The sequence below is a fragment of the Astyanax mexicanus genome, chromosome 3 (genome assembly GCF_023375975.1).
Source record: "Astyanax mexicanus isolate ESR-SI-001 chromosome 3, AstMex3_surface, whole genome shotgun sequence".
Classification (NCBI taxonomy): Eukaryota; Metazoa; Chordata; class Actinopteri; order Characiformes; family Acestrorhamphidae; genus Astyanax; species Astyanax mexicanus.
In genome coordinates this window covers 49646334-49664766 of record NC_064410.1, presented here as the reverse complement: position 1 = coordinate 49664766, position 18433 = coordinate 49646334, and the positions used below count along the sequence as shown (strand labels likewise).

General features: G+C 42.0%; 1 protein-coding gene across 8 annotated transcripts in view; it reads right to left on the bottom strand.

The window, feature by feature from the left end:
• nfyc (nuclear transcription factor Y, gamma) overlaps nt 1–18232 on the bottom strand; it is a 33496-nt gene extending 15264 nt beyond the window's left edge. For 3 of the 8 annotated variants that reach the window (XM_015604901.3, XM_015604902.3, XM_015604904.3), the window contains exons 1-4: nt 18079–18232; nt 4733–4842; nt 4527–4598; nt 2852–2965 (exon numbers count right to left, since the gene is read on the bottom strand). In XM_015604901.3, coding sequence (XP_015460387.3) covers nt 2852–2965; nt 4527–4598; nt 4733–4831 — 285 coding nt within the window. In that variant the 5' untranslated portion in view covers nt 4832–4842; nt 18079–18232. Of the gene's footprint in view, nt 1–2851; nt 2966–4526; nt 4599–4732; nt 4843–11857; nt 12057–17686; nt 17712–18078 lie in introns of those variants that run through there. The other 5 variants (XM_007245639.4, XM_007245640.4, XM_049475426.1 and 2 more) reach the window with 5 other exon arrangements.
• Between the last annotated feature and the right edge of the window lie 201 nt (nt 18233–18433).

Genomic DNA, 18433 nt, shown 5'->3' with positions numbered 1-18433 from the left:
TGTCTGAATTCGGAATTAGAGGTCGTGTGCTAAGGACTGTAGTGAAGGAGTTGTCAGATGTAGCTGAAAGATCTAGTCAGTGGTTGTGGTTCAGAAGGGCTGAGGCTGTGTGGGGAAGGGAGTGAGTTTGTGCTTCTACAGCAAGCTTGGAGGGGGGTGGGTCTGGGACGCCAGACTTCACTGTTGAGCCTTCTGGAGGTGTCGTGGGCCTAATTCAGCGAAACACTGACGAAGGAAGGTGCCTGCCTGATGACCCCTGAGAAGAGCTTGCACTGAAGTTTGTGTTGGAGTTGTTAGATGTAGCTGAAAGATCTAGTCAGTGGTTGTGGTTCAGAAGGGCTGAGGCTGTGTGGGGAAGGGAGTGAGTTTGTGCTTCTACAGCAGGCTTGGAGGGGGGTGGGTCTGGGACGCCAGACTTCACTGTTGAGCCTTCTGGAGGTGTCGTGGGCCTAATTCAGCGAAACACTGACGAAGGAAGGTGCCTGCCTGATGACCCCTGAGAAGAGCTTGCACTGAAGTTTGTGTTAAAGTTTGGATGAAGGGGATTGGTGTGGTCCTGCTCTTGTAATAATTTGTCTCATGAGTTTTTGTAGACGTCTGAGTACTTGGCAGTTGAGGCACGGACCATGAACATAGTTCGCTATGCTTCTGGATTCTTGTCGAGCCAGTATCAGATGGTAGTGGTTGCTGTGTTCTGCTCACGCAACTTATAATGTGATTTATTGTGTGTGATTGTGCTTAGGTAAGTGTGTTGTTGCCATAGTTAAAGGAAGTGAGCTTAGATTAAGGAGGGATTCTATGTGTTCATAGGTTATTTTTTGGTAGGTCTGTTACTTGGCAGTTGAGGCAATGGACCATGAACATAGTGTTAGGCTGTGCTTCTGGATTCTTGTCGAGCCAGTATCAGATTGTGGTGGTTTTGCTATTGTTGTTAGTTGAGTGAGTAGTAGATCCTGGCTGAGCCCTATGCATAACCCCAGCTGTTAGGTGCAGGATTTGTCAATTTCCTGTATTATATTACTTGTTGTTTTTAGTACTTTTTCACACAATTTGATTTCTGCAGATGCTCTTTACATTGTGTCAAAATGTCCATTTTCATTCAAAATGATTTTTTTTTTTACAATGATTCCACTAAAAGTTAAAAAGCTTTTTATTCAGCCTCTTCCTGTAAAAGTTAGAATTTTGGCCATACAAAGTTTCCAAATCAATATTGATTGATATAATGAAGACAACAGGGTTGATGTGTGACCATCAACATCAACCTCAGCCGCCCATCTGTGTGGTACTTTCCACAGGATATTGGCTGCCAAGACCCCCTATTGTCACCCCCCACATCAGAAGCTATTTTTAGCAGTGTGATTAATATTTGTTAGCTGAGGGTCATGTCCGCGCAGTTGTTCCATTGATGAGCGTTGTCGTGGCGACCCTGATTGGTGTGATGCCTCCCACAAAGGCCGGAGCTGCAAACGCAGTGCCTTAGCAACGTGCATCACCACAATACAATTTACATATTCAAGTGGTGCCGTACCCAGCGCCTGTTCCCTCACACTCAGAACACCACAGGCCTAATGCTGACACTGACGCAAATCAAGAGGGAAAGAACAAAACATATATTTACATGATTAGTGTGCCATATCTTATGGTACACAGTAGTTTTTAAATGACAAAATAAAATCCATATTGTGATAATAGGGGTGTTCTGCCTTTAAAGAGATCTGTTTTAAATTAGTTTTTCTATGTACTGTAAAGCTTTAAAGGTTATATTTGTGTAATTGCAATTTGGTACATTATATGTTCCGTTACATTATTACTACTTTATACAAAAAGTATAAAGTTCGAAGGTCTTTTTTTTTTATTACAGAATATTCATCAACATTTGTTTTAATTTAATAAATCAAAGCAAATACAAAATATTAAAACCAGTTGGACAAAAAAAAACCTGAAGAGTTGTTTGTGAGAAATAGCGTTAAAAAAGTATAAAGTTTTATAAAGGTTGTAAGTTACTGCTGTTTATATAATAATGAATGCATGAAACTGTTGTATTTAATAAAACCTTAACCTTTATTTTGCTGCAATAGCATATTCTTGAAATTCATATTTCTTCTTCTGTCTTTTGTCATATCGACAAAAATAACTATCACTAAAATAGCCTGAAATACCATGATAATATTTTAGGGCCAACTTGTTCACTCCTGATTAATATGAAAATATTTAAATAAAAGACACGTACATACACAATTCCACTGTTACAGCTACTATTTAATGCATTTCTCTATTTCCGTGCATTTGTGTGTTTGCAAACAACTGAAATGAAAGATATTTGAGAAGCCCTGAGATCCATGTTGTCTGCACCGCTTCAGGACAGAATGCAAAATGGCATTCTAGAAAGTCGGTCATGGGAGATTCACTTTTAGATTTGACAGAAAGTGCTGGAATGGAGCGGAGACAGGCCCTGGAGGACTTGAGCGTGGGGCCCAGCCCCCAAAATCTGGCAAGCTCGGTCATGGCTCCCACATCTTCAGGAGGTAGATACATGTGCTTACATGTGTTGAGGCAGAAGGCATTTATTTCTTTGATAAACAAGTTTGGTAAGCTGGCATAAAGCCTGTGATATGATCAATGTGTCTGTGTGGGGGGGTGGTGGTTTATAGAACTACCACAGACAACTCATTAATCCTAATTACTGCGCATTTCATCCTCTCAGTTAGCTACTGTGGGAAATGCAGGGTCAGTCCTGTAGCTGGAACAGTGTGGCAGTGACAGAGCACGGTCCGGGCTGGCATATGCTGCAGTCAGTCAGGTATGTTTGTATGGCAGGATCAGGATCAGGGGGTGAAGGTCAGGGACTAACCTGTAGTGTGCGGCGTTTGTTGTCCTCGGTGTGGATCCAGGCTCTGAGAGTCAGCTCTGTGATGAAGATCTGAGCAGCTTTTGCAAACAGCACTGGAGCCTCAGCGCTTATCATCTACAGAGGGTTAAGCATAGAGAGGGTTAAAGAGAGGAAGCTATATGCACACAGACACACACCGCTCACAGTTAAAGGGGAATTCCACTGACTTTTCTATTATTTCTGCATAACTAAACTGTTAATGTAAACAGTTGTTCCGGGTGGTTCTCTGTGAAACACACATTAAGCAAACAGGCTTGAGGTAAATACTTCGGCTAGTTTTAGTTTTGAGGTAACCAGTATAGACATGTAAATAATAGCATTATTGTTTTATTACCATATTAAGTAAATCACTATAAATAGTGAGTAATAATTAGTAGTTAAGATATTTTTACAATAGTTTTAAGGTAAATAGCTGTAAATGTATAGAGTTAAGATATTGCTTTACAATTTTTGTGAGATAAACAGCTGTAAACATCAATTATGACATTGTTTTAGGTAAACAGTTGTACACAAATAGGTAAATAGATAATGTAAGTAGCTGTAAATTGTTGAGACATTTTTTACAACAGTTGTAAGGGAAATAGTTTTGTGGTACATAGCTATACACTTAAATAGCTAAAAATCTAAGACATTGCTTTACTTTTGTATAGCTCAAATAGCCCATATTTGAACTTAACCTGAAGTTTTAATTCCGATTTGGGTCACTTCAATATGTGGTACTAAAATCCAACACATTTCTGCCTGACATAACATTTGCATGAATCCTGATCAGACTTTTATGAATTGACCTAATGAATTGGCCATGTAACACGGCTATGGATTGTGACTGCAGCATCAGGAAAATAAAAAATAAAATCCTGACCTTAACTTAAAGTAGTAAGAGTGTTGCTCTGTCTCACGTGTGCCACTTAAACACACAGTAAAGCGTAAACTGTTCAGACAGATGTCAGATATGGGTCACATTAAAAAGATTGTGTTAACAGACTAAACTAAATATCAGATTTGGCCATTTTTACCTGCTGTGTAAACATAGCCTTGGTTTCCAAAATGGTGTCAGTGGGTTTCACATAAAACCAAGTGTGCAGGTGAGTGAACGCACACAGAATAAGAGTACCCCAAGGCCCGTGTCAGTGCTGCTGATCTCTTAATTGCCTTGGATTTCTTTTCCAGTTTAACCCTCTTCCTACTCTAAGCTTTGGGTTATTTTAAGAGTATGGACACCATTCTGACCCTGATGCCAGCTTCCCACGAACGTCTGGACTTAGAACACACACACACAAATACAAACACTGCTCAGGTCCCTCTCTGTACTCGTGACTTTATAACAGGAGAGTATGAAATTAGACAGAATGATGGACCCCACTCTACAAATTGTGGTACAGTATGGAAAAGCAGGAACAAACATTGCTTTCTTTGCAGGTCCTTCGCCATTGTCTACTGGGGGTGCATAGGATAGTCAAGAATGATGTGATGGATGACAATACTCTTTAAAATGTGATAAGATTCTAAATTAGTTTAAGTTCCTAATATTTGTGTCTACACTCCTTTTCTGCAGGTTAGCAATGGACCACCAAGTGCAAGAAATGGGACAGACATCATCTGACAGCTCTGACTTGGATGCTCCAACTACTCCTACCTTCACGTCTTCATCCAGCTTCATGATTTTCTTGATGCGAGCTAGTGGAAGCTCCTGCACGCGAAAATCCTTCTGAAACAGAGGGTGGCATGTCACATCAGGATAACCCACATTTAAGCCTCCCTGATAACCATTACTGAGAGGTACTCATGAATATTGAATCTTATTATGGGGAGGGGTACTGTAAAGATGTTTGAGTTTCATACCACAGTGAGGTTCCTGATCTCCTCCATGACCCTGGGCCAGAAGGACTGCAGGCTCTGCTGGGCATCGCTCCCTCCTGCTCCGAATGAGTCTGCAGACATCTCCAGATTTGCTACAAAAAGACGAGACGGGAGAAAACATGAGCTTCAAAACCTCTTGAAGGCAGTCTATGTTTTATGAGGGCTTCAAGGTCGAGCTTCAAAACGAACCCTTGAGTGTAACCTTTCATCAAACATAATCCAGTTGAACCTTATGAAAATTACCCCTATTTTTAAGTGAAATATTACAGTACGTTGAGTTATGGGAGAAAGTGCGTAGAAACTTCAGAACTGTGGCCACATTGCCACGCTGGGCAAGAAAAAGAAGGAGCAGTGAACTATACTGGGAAAGTAGTAAGAGAGGCATCCATACGGCAACAATCTAGAGTACAGAAATGACAGGACCCGAACTTCCTGTGTGCACATGCGCTCGCGTGTATGACCTGGAGCGAGGAAGCCAATTCTGAATCCTCAGAGTAAAAGGCGTTTCTAGGGCTGTGAGCAAATGCGGAGCACTGAATGTGCAGTTCAGTGCGCACGCCAAGAAATCACACTCACACTCACACACACACACACACACAAAGTGGGCCTGGTCTGTCAGGCCCAGCGCTTCGAGAGTAAAGCTGGCAGGTTACTATGGCATGAGAGGAATTCTACTGAGAAGTCCAGCCTGCCTGCCTGAGCTTGTGCTCCTGGGGAACGTGGAGAGGCACGGCTCGCGCCCTTTTTTCTCTTTCTAGCTCTCTGGAAGGAAAGCAAGCGCCAAAAATAGCTGGGTGGGGTGCCACTGGAGTGGGAAGCAAGAGAGTAAAGACAACTAGGCCTCGCAGAGTTCAGCTATAATCCAATAACAAGACAAAGCACCAAGGGCTTAGAGAGAGAGGAGGTGCAGACGCCACTGCAATCGGACTGCCGTGTGGCCTCAGTATGTGGGTCAAACACGGGAGGACAAAAGTGAAGCATGATTGCTCGAGCACACTTGCTTGCATACGTAAAAACACACACACACAAACCCTATAAAAGGGAAATGACTTTCAATGCACACAAACACACACAAAAAACAATAACAGTCACTGACTTGGTTCTACCACTGGCATCAGATCCATTGCTTTCAAAATGCGAATCAAGATCAATAGCATTAGGGCAAATACAAATCAATGTGTCATGTTTATCTGCTGGCCCTGACTGTAGCCAACAAAGTGCGCTGGCACAGGCATTTCAGGGTTGTGCTAAAAGCAGCTAGAGCCTGCAACACTGATAAGAGATGATTAAATCTTAATAGTCATCCAGAACCCCTTAGACTGACCTGGAAAATCCTTGTTCAAATACCAGCAGCAACCAAGAAATCAAGCCTTTAAAAGCAGCATCAAGCATAGATCCTGTAGCGGATCCTGCAGGACATACGACAAATGTGGAGGGGCCACTCTCTGCACGCCAGTCACAGATAAGAAATAATAATTAGACGATTCACTTAACACCATTAAAGAGAACTAGCCGGCTAATTACCACGCTGTAACAGCACAATTACTGCCAAAGCCCCAGGAAATGGAGAGGCAAATTAAAAAAGCAAATCCTTCACTGAAGGAGAAGTACATCATCAAAGCTCAGCCGGCCCAGCTGCTTTCTCTGGTAACCATCTTCGCTTTTATCAGTCATGAAACCAGAACAACCAATGGGCAGGATTCTGAGCTCAACTCAGTGTCCCTGCTTAAACCTGTATCCTTTAGAACAGTGGGTTCTCAATTCAGGTCCCTGGAGTTGCACTACTCAGCACATTACAGTGTTTCCCTGGCTCCCACCAGCAAACTAATTAACATGCCTTTCCTGAGGTGAACAGAGTGTTAGGAACGAGGAAAAACAGGTTATTGACCTTCACAAGCACAGATACCTCAGAACCAGCATTGACAACCAGGGCCTGTATCACGATATTTCTTAATTTCAGCCAATATATGTTTTATTATCAGTATGAACAGTATAAAAGCCACTGAATATGGTGTATGTAATCATGCACTAATTGTGCTGGGCAATATGGTAAAAAGATTATCCAATAGAACAAGATCAAAGCATATTGTCAATAAACTAACAAAATTTTATCACAATACAACAAAATGTCTTATTGCTCAGCTCTACTTAGAAGTATATAAAGTCAATTAATCAATTGAGTCAAGTGTTGAGTTGAAGCGTTATCTTTTGAGTGCTGCTGAACACTGGCCTGTGTGCTCATAGCTAGGTGACAAATTATTATTGACAGTTCGAGTGAGATAAACACCGATAGTGTATTAACACCCACCTTAAACAGTATAATAGTTATGAACGATGGACAGTTCCAACCAGACACTATGTCCATGTGAACAAACAAGCAATCCTAGCTAAAATAACACCCACATCCACATACAATGCAGAAGGCCCCATATGCGTAGTATCTATGTAGCATCTATCCATTTAAAGTCATTAGATACAATACAAGCTCCACTCCTGTGACCTTTAGCATGTCCGTGCATAACAATATAACCCTGTGATAACCATCTTTCTGCATCACCATCCAAACAAATAACAGGTTTTATCAAATGCTGAACTCCAGAATTCCCCCTTTACTGCATATGCAAACAACCAAGCAAGCCGTCTGCATTTTTTCCCGCTCGTTCGCGAGGACTGCTCTTGCACTTCAGCAAGCTGGGCAGCAGTGGCGGTGTTGGATTTCACCTGACCTGTGCGGGTGCCTCATCGGCAGTGACCGCTGCTCCTTTGCCTCTCAGAAAGTCAATGGTGCTGGCAGGAGCTGAATCAGCAGGAACGTTCTGGCTAGCCCGAGCCTGCTCCATGCAGGTGGAATCAGCGGCACCTCAGCAAAAGGTGTGCTCCTCCATTTCAAGCAGTCCGGGGACTGAACTGGAAATGGTGGACAGAGGTACAGCACAGTTAATTAGCTCAATTATATCATAAGTGCTGCTACCTCAAGTGACTAAGAGAGAGTTAAGAAGAAGACTATATGCAGCATGGCTCTTTTATGTCATATGCTTGATGTCTGATGGAGCAGTAGGCAGAAATTTGCTGCCTCAAGCCTCCCGAGAGCCACGAGAGAAGCAGGTGCCCTTCGCTGTGACTCAAACACAATGAAACAGTTCTGACAGCTTCTCCTCAGAGCAAAACTACTACAGAGTTCACAAATCACAAATACATGAGTGTGGGATGCATGTCTAACAAAATCCGTTCTGGAATGCTTAAGCACACAAACTTACAATACAAAGTCAGAGACATGCAGAGAAACACACGTGCAAAGATGACAGGCATACTAATCACAAGGTCGCATGGAAACAGGCAAAACAGCAGGCTAATAAACAAATGAAATACTAATGAAATGGATGAAAAGAATATACCATACACCACTGAACCATCTGCCCTGGACTGTTATACAATAATAAGAAAAGTTCAGCCTCAAGTAACTTAAAGCAACCTCTTAGATACTACCATGATTATCTAGAACAGCCCACCACTGGAATGAGCTTGGTCTAAACTTCAAAGAAATTGGAAAATGTCATTGTACATGTACAGCAATGGACTGTCCTCTATAAAAAACAGATTCCCTGAAGCTTTCATTTTTGTCATGCCTTAAAATAGCAGTGAAGATATCTTGCAAAAAGAATCTACTCCATAAGAGGCACAGGTCAGAAGTATGTTGAAATGGAATGAGAGGCAGTTAAGTAGTTTTCCCCGCAGCTGCTGCCTCTGTTGTTGCCTCAGTATTTCCGTAAAAGTTCAAGAAGAGATCTTTGTACATTAGTTATGTAGTAACTCTGGGCCAATGCAGATATCAGATATGTTCACATACATGAATATACCTGAATATTTAAACACATTGCTGCTATAAGGGTGACCGTTACTTGCTAATTGAAAAAATGCAGACCCCTGAATTAATCAAACACAGACATTTAAGAAAAAGCAGACGTCAATATAAAATCAACATATTTATTTCCAGTATGAGAGCACAGACTTCAAGCAACACTGACTGGATTTTAAAACACAAAAACGCTTTGCAACGCAAGCTGATTTCTGACTGTAGCCGCAAGGGCAGCTACAGCGACAGCAAAACTCTTTTGTACCGCTGGCATACTTTTTCCTGGTCAACTGTCATGGCGGCAACACTACTGGGTTTACAGATGCTATGATTTGTCCTCTATTGCACCCCAAGTGCACCCAAACACCAAGTGTTTTAATCACCACAGTTATGTATTAATATACATTTGTACAGTTAGTACAGCTGAACTATGTGCTTTGGGCCAAATTGAAAATTTTCTACTTCTAGGGTGCAATAAATAGGTAATTAAACACAATCTGAAATTTAAATATTTCAAATTTTCAGACAAAATAATTATTTACAATAGTTATCTACAAAACTCCTCAGAATCATATACTCTAGAAACAATCAGAATACTGGTTGCACACTACTGGTTAGAATGAAACGTAACTATGTGTTAAACGGGAAACCGGGAAGATAATACATTCCTGGATGCACAATGTTAAATAGTTTGATCTCATATATTCACTAGCTACCATATTTCCACATATAATAAACTGCATAAATCAACACTGTCAACACTGGTGCAAACTGAATTTAGAGTAGGGGGCGTGAGATTGAGTGAACTGATGCACATTTGCCATGGCTGAGGTCTTCCAGTGGAACACTCACAAATTAATTTGAAGGGAAAACAAACAAAACAAGAGGGGAGATGTAGCTGCCAGTGCTCACATCTCAATATCCTGTGTTATCATTCCTTGTCCCTCCCCCTGCTCTCCCCACAGATGCATCCTTCTCCTTCTCTCCTTCCCTCCCTCCTTCCCTCCTGCAACCCTCCTCCTCCTCCTCTCTCTCCCTCTCTGTGTACAGGAAAATAGAACGCTGATGAGAGCAGATATGAAGGAGTAACACAACCTTATCTGACATCTAAGTGCTAAGGGGTGGGGGCTTGCACTCAAGAATGGATGAGGAGCAATTTGGGGCAAAGGGATGGTGGGCGGATGTGTGTGTATTTAGAAAAGGATGGAAGTGTGTTTTGTACAATACTGAAAAGTACTACAGGGTGACTACAGCAGGCTGTAGAGCTCCCAAATGCCCTTGACTGTACAAACCTGCTGAATTTAATTTGTCCCAAACAGTTAAATTTTGTGTTTCCAGTCTAACTGCCAGCAGGTAGACACAACAAAATACGGTTAACATTTGATTTGGGGGGGAGGGGTCACCTGAAGGGTACAAAACCCATTTGCCTAGCTATGTTCAGGACTCATTAACTACAGTGACATTCTCACACAGAGGACAGTCGTCAAAAGCTGCCCTGGTTGCTGTTGCTGGTTAATCATCTACTCGGGCAAAACAAGACATGGAGCGGCACACAGTAATGAATTACAAATTAACCGACAAATAACCTTCTGCTTGCTTTTATACCCAGCTTGGTGAATCTGAAGACTGTTCCAAGTGCGAAAGGACAACAGGCTTGTTTGCAGTGACCTGTAAGTAATCTGTGTGAACCTTCAAATGGCTCCAATGTATTGAACATGCCCTTGATTCAGCTTCACAGCAACTCCAGGAAACAGTTACTGATCTCTCAAGGTCATTCAATAGCAGAGAGGGGGGAGGGGGGGGACTAGGTAGGGAGGGAGAAAGAGTCAGGGATACTGTAACCACGAGAAAGTGGAATGAAAGCGAGTGGAGAGAGGGACTTTTGCTGCAGCACTTGGCGACCCAGTGGTAAACTCTCCTCAGAGTGCCCGTGTCCTCCCCAGAGAGGACGGAGGCTGATGGTGAAAGGGCCTCTCTTGTCTGGGGGCCTATGAGGGATGCACTGTCCTCACACTCTCACGCTCTCTCCCTGCTGACAGATCCACTGAGGGAACCGCTCTCACATTCCTGTGACCTTCATCCACCAACAGGCCTGGCTAGCACACCAAGGCATGACAAGCAAGTGTTAGCTCTAAAGGCAAACAGCTGTGAAAGTGTAAAGTTTGTCTTAAATGCTGGGGCCATTTTCAAGACACCCTTGCAAGTAAAGTGCAATACCCTGATTTGAAGTGTGCCTGGGTCAAAAGAAACACCACGCGAAAAAGGTCACCTTTAAGCAGATCGCTGCTGTTTGCAGCACTGCTGCACATTATATTTGTTTTCATTCACTTTTTCTGGCTCACATTGCCAACAGTGCAGTGAGGGCTTCAAATGATATTCAAATCTCATGCAAACAACAAATTGCAGTGGGATTTGGCAGTGAGGGCTCCAACTCTGAGCTATTTTTAGTTCTCCTCCCCCCATTGGGACACCGCACTGTCAGAGGCTCCAATGGAAACTTTCAATTAGAAGGGGAACAGAAAATGCAGTGGACTACAGATTAGTTTGAGGCTTATTAAGTGAGGGGGAAGTACCCTATTGGAGATAACAGCGCACAGACAAGGACCTGCCACAGCATCGCTCCCACGGTGCCAGCTCAAGTTTGTCCCCTAGACCCTACCGCCATATTTGCCCTCTGCTCTACATCACTGTCAGGAAAGCGTAAACAAGCTATGAAGGACTGGGCCTTGAAGGTGAAGCTGGTCTCCTGTGCAGCCGGACGCTTGCCATCTTCCGGCATCGCTCGACGCATACAAGAACCCATGCAGCGGACACATCTGTGGTTGGTTTTTAACAGGTTCATAGTTAAAACCAATGCTTCAACAAGAAGCCATTAGAAGTACCCGCCATCCATCAATTAGTAACAAGAGTTCAAGAAGATCAGGCAGAGAAAGTACACCGGTTTTAAAAGTCGAGTTGACAGATTTGTCTGCACACCTAACCTTTTTGCACTGCTGATATGCCTAAGTGAACAAGTTTAAAGTATATTAGTTCTCATTGTAAAAAAAGGAAAAAGAAAACCATTTAAACTAAGGGGAAAAGTAGAGGACGAAGGGAGGAGGGGAAGCATGGTGGAGGACAGAGGAAGCATCTCATTTCCAAAACAAGCGAGAGAGAACAAACAAGAACAAGAAAAAGATTTTAAAAATGATCTAGAAACAAAAACATCAAATACATGCTTATGGCGCTGTCTGAAGGCAGTTTGTCACACTTACCCCATGCCCTTCATAGTGCTCTGCGGACAGAAGAGGAGACAGATGTTCGGAGCCGAAGTCTCCTTCGGAGGCAGACAGGAAAAGTCTCTTGTCCACAGGCACTCTGTCCCAGAAGCAAACAAAAGACTGTGTGGGGCAGGCTGTCCAGCGCTGCACTCTGAGCCCAAAGCCGAAAGCAATAACCTAAAGCCCCCCTTTCTTCTTCTTCCTCTTCTTCTTCAACCCCTCCCCTCCCCCCTTCACTGCCCCATCTCCTCTACACACACCCCCTTCCCTAAACACACAGCCCCCTTCCATTCCTGCTCTAGAGAGCCTTCCAAAGACAGAGTTTGTCTCTGCCAGGCAGCCCTGGTGTTTGTCTTTCAGCTGACCCCTGCTTCAGCTCGAGCAGAGTTGCCGGGAGAGCGGAAGAGAAAGTGAGAGAGAGACAGAGAGAAAGATAAAAAGAGGGAGAGATAGAAAGAGAAAGAGATGGGAAAAAAGCGAGAGAGTCGGAGGGAGAGATACACACAGAAGATAGTCTGAGCAAGTCCTGGACAAAAATCTCCAGCCTGCTTTCCCTTTAACACTTGAAAGTAATCAATCTAGCCTGCTACATGATACTTACGGCCCGCCTCTCTCACAAACCCCCACCCATTTCTCCCCCTCTTCCAATCAAAGACTGTCCGCTCTCGCGTCTATTGGCTTGGCTGACCGTCCACCGGCTGTGTAATTCCACCTCCCCCCTCCTTTTCCTCACCCTCGGTCTACTCCACCCCTTTTCACTGAGAGTCAACTTCCTGTTTTAAGTTACCTTGAGCAGTAGGATAGGGGTCAGGGAATGAAAAAAGGAACAGAGAGAAAAGAACAGGCAAAAGGAGAAAGTGGGGGGAGAAAAAAAAAGGACACGGGGTAAAGGACAGCCTCTGCCTTCTAGCCTTAAAACTCTCCCCCTCGCTACCTCCCTGCAAATCTCTTCTGCTGCCGGAGCTGGACTGAACAACTGGCTCTACTAACAACTGTCCCTTGCTTATTTACAATGTCAAACAAAATGTCTCTACAGCCCGCCCCTCCGAGGAGCACAGTGGCCGACTCGGCGCTGATGCAAATCACCTCCAGAGCAGCCATTGGCTCAGAGGGGTGTCAAGGAACATGCCGCATGCTGTCGCCGGATGATTTAAAGTGGAATGTCATACAGGGCAGATTTGCAGGCACATACATGTGCAAGGACATCCGTGCTCTAAAGGTGCAGGCAATGTGCAGTTTATTGGTGAGGATTAAAGCATTAGCACAAGACTACGTGTATGATGTTTTGCCGTTAAGAAATCAGGAAATACACTGACCAGCAAAGGTGACCTTAAGTCATTCAGCCTAAATACGCTGACAGTTGTCAAAGGCAGGAACAGACAAACACAATTGACCAGAGTTTAAAACTATAAAACAAACCAAAAAAAAGAGATGTTTTCTGTATTATGAATAAACTATAACATTACATAGTTGTGAACAAAAATACCAACATCTCATATGAATTAGGATATTATGAGTATAGAAAATCTCATGCAGCAGTTTTAATAATGTAGACAGATGCACCACTTACGCAAAGCTCAATTATGTGTGCAAAAGGGTACAGTACGGTAATTCATGAATCACATTTCAGATGACCTCACTTCTCACCCAAGCTGACTAGGTCACAATCACACAATTTATAGAAATGGCAGCAGGTAAAAGCAGTAGATGGTATTTTTGCTTTCAAAGATGCAGGGGATGGTGGAATGACCTCAAGGTTATTCCTGTCATTACAGCAAATCCCCACTGTTCTGAGAAACTAAACAGCAGGATGGAACACACACAGACCTGCATATTCAGGGAGAGATGGGGGAGGGGGCAGAGATGGAGGGTACGAACAGAGGTTGTGTTCTACAGGATCAAAATGTACAAGAAAAAAAAAAAAGCAGAGTGAAAGAGCAGGTCACCAACGAGCTTGACTGAGGCGAAGCATTACTGATTTCAAGCGTTTTGGACACACAGTACACTGGTAAATGATTACATAGCAGCAAGGCACAGGAGATTATGGAACAGCTGGCCAAAATGCCATGGCTGCATTCTCTCACTGCTACCTGCAACACCATCACGACCCCTGCTGAGGGCAGTGACTAGATTTCTCCCTCATGCTTGTTATGCTTAGCCCAAAATGCAGCGTTATGAGTAGCTTACAAATATGAGACAAGTTATCCATGTATGCAATTAATTTAATAAATAAGATCTGGCCATCACTGATTCTTGTAGTAGCTCTTCTGTGTACCTAACCAAACTTAAATATGTAGGGCGTTAAGAAAACCATTTTTCCCAAATTCTCTCATCTCGATAAATAAATACATACAACTAAATGCATTTTTTAAAATGCACATCAACACATCTATAAATGCATAGTTTAAATTAGTCATTTTTCCATAGGAGGGCAGAATTGGTACTCTGGTGCTTGCATTGCTTTGATGCACATCCTTTGAAAATGAGTGAAGTATGCCTGCGAAAAATAAGCATGTCTGCAGCTACAAAATGCATGTATAAACCACCATATGCAATGTAACCTACTGTAACAAACTCCCAGCTAAATGAATTACAAAGCTTCTAATGGTTTATTTTTTACACAATATGGACTCCTCTAAGCAACTGTCTAAAGAAAAGTTCTGAAAATGAAAATAAAATCAATGCCCACAAAAAGACAATATGCATTTCCAGCTTGTGGTAAGTATAGTGCAAATAATAAGAATCAGCAGTTCATGGTCACGATGTGATATAAAACAAAAATGTATATATGACCACCAATAACCAGCAAAAAACATTAGGGTAATCATTAAAAACTAAAATCTTACCTGCAACTTGATCAAATATAAGCAATTATATAAGAACACAGACTAGCCAGACGAGTTTTGAAAGTTTAAACAGTGGTCTGGTATATCAAACATCACTAGGAACAACCGTGACTGTGCTGGGAAATTTGCTGTGTGAACAGCAAAGGTGGATGGATATGTGGGAAGCTGTTTACTAAATAATCCATAAAAAAATGCAGCTGAGTGAAATGGGACCTAATTAACCTCAAACTGAGCTGGATATATCTCACATAACTGCGCAACACTGGGTTAAACAGGATAACTAACAAAAAAGGTAGCCTATTTCCTAAAAAAGCTCTGTAGATGATTTGAGTGCAAAACCTCCCTTTACACCAGTCACTGGTTTTAAAAATTAAACAGTATGTCTGCAACTGCGCCCTGGATAAGGCTTACAAAAGTAAGCATTACAAAAGTTTTAACAGACATCTTAACAGGTTATGACCAAGTCAGATCAAGGTGCACTATCATGAGAGTCATGGTTTCCAGGCATGCCATTCAACTGCCACAGAGGACCTCACTTCCTGTGTTACAGCAACATTCACTGTCTTTGGGTAATGTGGTTAGAAACAGCGGCTGAAATATTAAATGCACTGTGTCACTCAGCACAGACTGTTCAGCTGGTTTTATATCCATGAGAAAGCAATATAATGCCCAACATGCTACGACTGGAATTAATTCACTGCAAATAGGCTAAGTAGAGTTTACTAGATAAATGAGATCAGGAAGTACATAATCCTTTGTAGTAAATTACAAAGGCTTTCCATTAAGTAAAGTCCTGGCTTGGAGGCTGGGCTGAAGAGCTTGTTTTAATTGCATCTGATTATTCTGGATTAAGGTGACGAGCACCATGACAAATCATATCCCCAAATATGCCTACTGGAGCTGTACAGCATCACTAGTTATCGTTATTACATTCTGCAGAGTCCGTTTACACCGATATTATCATACATAAAGTATGTGAAGGAGGCTCCTTATATTCCTAATTTAAGGCAAATTTCCATGACCATACAATTTTTAAAACATGAGTGCAGACATGGACAATAAAACCAAAAATCAACTAAACCTATAATATAATATTATATGATATAATATATTTATAGTAGGCCTAAAAATGGATCAGACTAAATTACTGAATTAACTTCGAGCTGATGTATTTGTAGCTCAAAATAGATTTTCTCTGCTGACAAATGGAAACAAAAAGATTTGTAGATCAAATTTCCATGACTTTTCCATTTTCTTTTTTTATTTTTCCAAAACTTATCCAGGACTGAAAATTGCCATTCCATTACTTTTCCAGGTTTTTCATGACCATATGAACCATGTAAAGTAATCTAATTTGTGGTGCAATTAAAAGGATTATGCATAATATAACCTCTATATTTTATCATTGAAAAGATTGGCATTACTTTGTGGGAGATCCAAAACTAGCCTGAATCTTCTGAATACTTTTAGTGCAATAAAAGGAAAAGTGATTACATTTTGTGCAGATGTTACATTTTTGTCACAGGTAGTTAATTTCATTGTTTTTTTAGACATGCACAGCAATGTTAACTATTTGAAAAATCAGCATTTATTTAATGTACTCTGTAGTGAACCACAGGCTCCATACTTAGTAAGCACAGAGATGAGTAAGGTGAAATGATTTTATTCAGAACTGTGAATGTGAGTTAGACTGAGAGCTGTCAGGAGAAGAAGTACTGAAGGTTTGGGCAGTAGAGCCAGAAAATGAAAGGTCAAAAACTTCTTGTATCTTGTGGTGATTCCAGTTTTTTTGGAAATTAGAGTACACAGTTACTGTAACCAGTAACTTGAACACAAACACAGTGCCCCTGAATAAACCCTACTTTCTGAGACCAAGCAAGACTTGATTTATATGTTATAGTAACTTTGGAAATGTTTGATTTTATTGCATGTGGCATATGGCAGATTTAATGAACCAAAGTCCTAACTGAGATTTACTGCAGATCATCAATAATGTCACGATACTAACAATGCACTCCATATATCCAGAAATGAAGTAAAATAAATAATACTGTACAAATAGAATCTGTCTCTAGCAGGTACTTAATGGGAAATTAGAAGTGTGAATTTTCCTTTTGCTACAAAGAGCAATTGTTTTACCCTGATGGTCCATATGGTGCTAAAATATACGACTATATATCAGGGTATTTTTGAAATATTTTTGCTCACGTTACGATATGACATCTGTTATGCTGCTCAAAAGTACCTATAGCTTTGATCCCAATGATCAGTCTGTCATTTGATAACTAATATCCACAGTTTTCCTTCATAGAGGGTTAACTAGCTAAGGCTACATATTATAAATATATAACTTATATATATGGTTAGTTAACTACTAACCTATCACTAGCTAACGCTAGCTATTTTGGCACAGACATTAACTAGCTAGTTAATAAGTTAGCAAGCTATGTACAAACAAATGTTTACCGCGGGAAAGCACGAAAATTAAAGTTCTTACAGCCTGTTTGATGGAGTATTTGCATGTTTTTTTGTTTTATGTTGTTTTTTTTAAACAGTGTAAAGTGATGCTATAACCAAATATGTAATATTTGTGCTCGCCGTAACACAAACCCACATGACCATTAGCGTTAGCCTGCTAACACCAATCTAAGCTAAACTATGTTAGCTAGAAATCGTTTAATAAATATAACCCTGTAATGAAAGTGAATGGCAGCGCGGCTTCTGGCTCAGCAGTAACACAGTGTAGTTACTGTAAGCCAGTATGATCACTAGCCTTATGAACGCCGGCGGACAGCGTGTTAATGTGCGTTTTAAACAGGAGCTGGTGAAAGTTTGGAGACAATGCTCGCTATTATCAGCAGGCCGCGAGTATCTTGTTTGTGGACTAAAAGCGGAGCGATGCGTCCAGTCACACATCCAGCAGCCCCACGCTAAAGTGTCTTAAAATATTTGTAAAGCGCTGTAAAGACATACTAACCAATAAAGACTACGTTTGGATCTGTCCTTCAGACCAATCAAACCCCGGACTAGATTCCACCAATCAAGCTTTCTAAGGGCTGGCGAGTTGAAAACCAACGCCATTCGGGCTCAACACAAAGCCCGCGTTCAACCGGCCGCAGCGGAGCCCGGAGCCAATATGGCGGATAGTGGCCGCCAGTTTCCCGACCGCCTCCATTCCTCTCCACTAGCCACCAATAAGCGCCTCAGAGAGCGAGGAGGGAAATGGCGCCCATGTTCATCCTCCAAAACAATCATTGGATGAGGCCGTTCATTGGCCGAGGGCTCTCTCATGACCTCCGCCTAATCTAACCCCAACCCGCCATTAAAACCGAGCCGGAGCGGCGCGTCGCGTCCCGCTGTTGTACTCACTCTCGGTGATGAACCCGTACAGCAGTCCTGTAGTCCTGTAGTCAGTCCTCTTCAGCGCTATTTTAATTTAATTCAGGGTGATACAGGAGCCAAGATGGCCGACGCTTTGACAACTTCTTTTCAAACCGGAATAAGTGTTACGTTTACCGTGACGTTCAAAACAGAAACCCACCTGTAAAGCGCGCAGTCCACCTGTATTCCGGCAAGCCCCGCCCTCCGCCGTTACGATTGGCTCGGCGAGAGCAGCCCGCTCATTTCAACTGTGCATATTTACACAATAATAAAAAAATAATTATAATAAATAATAATTATAATCTTTATTTATACAGTACTTTTCATACACAAGTGCAACCCA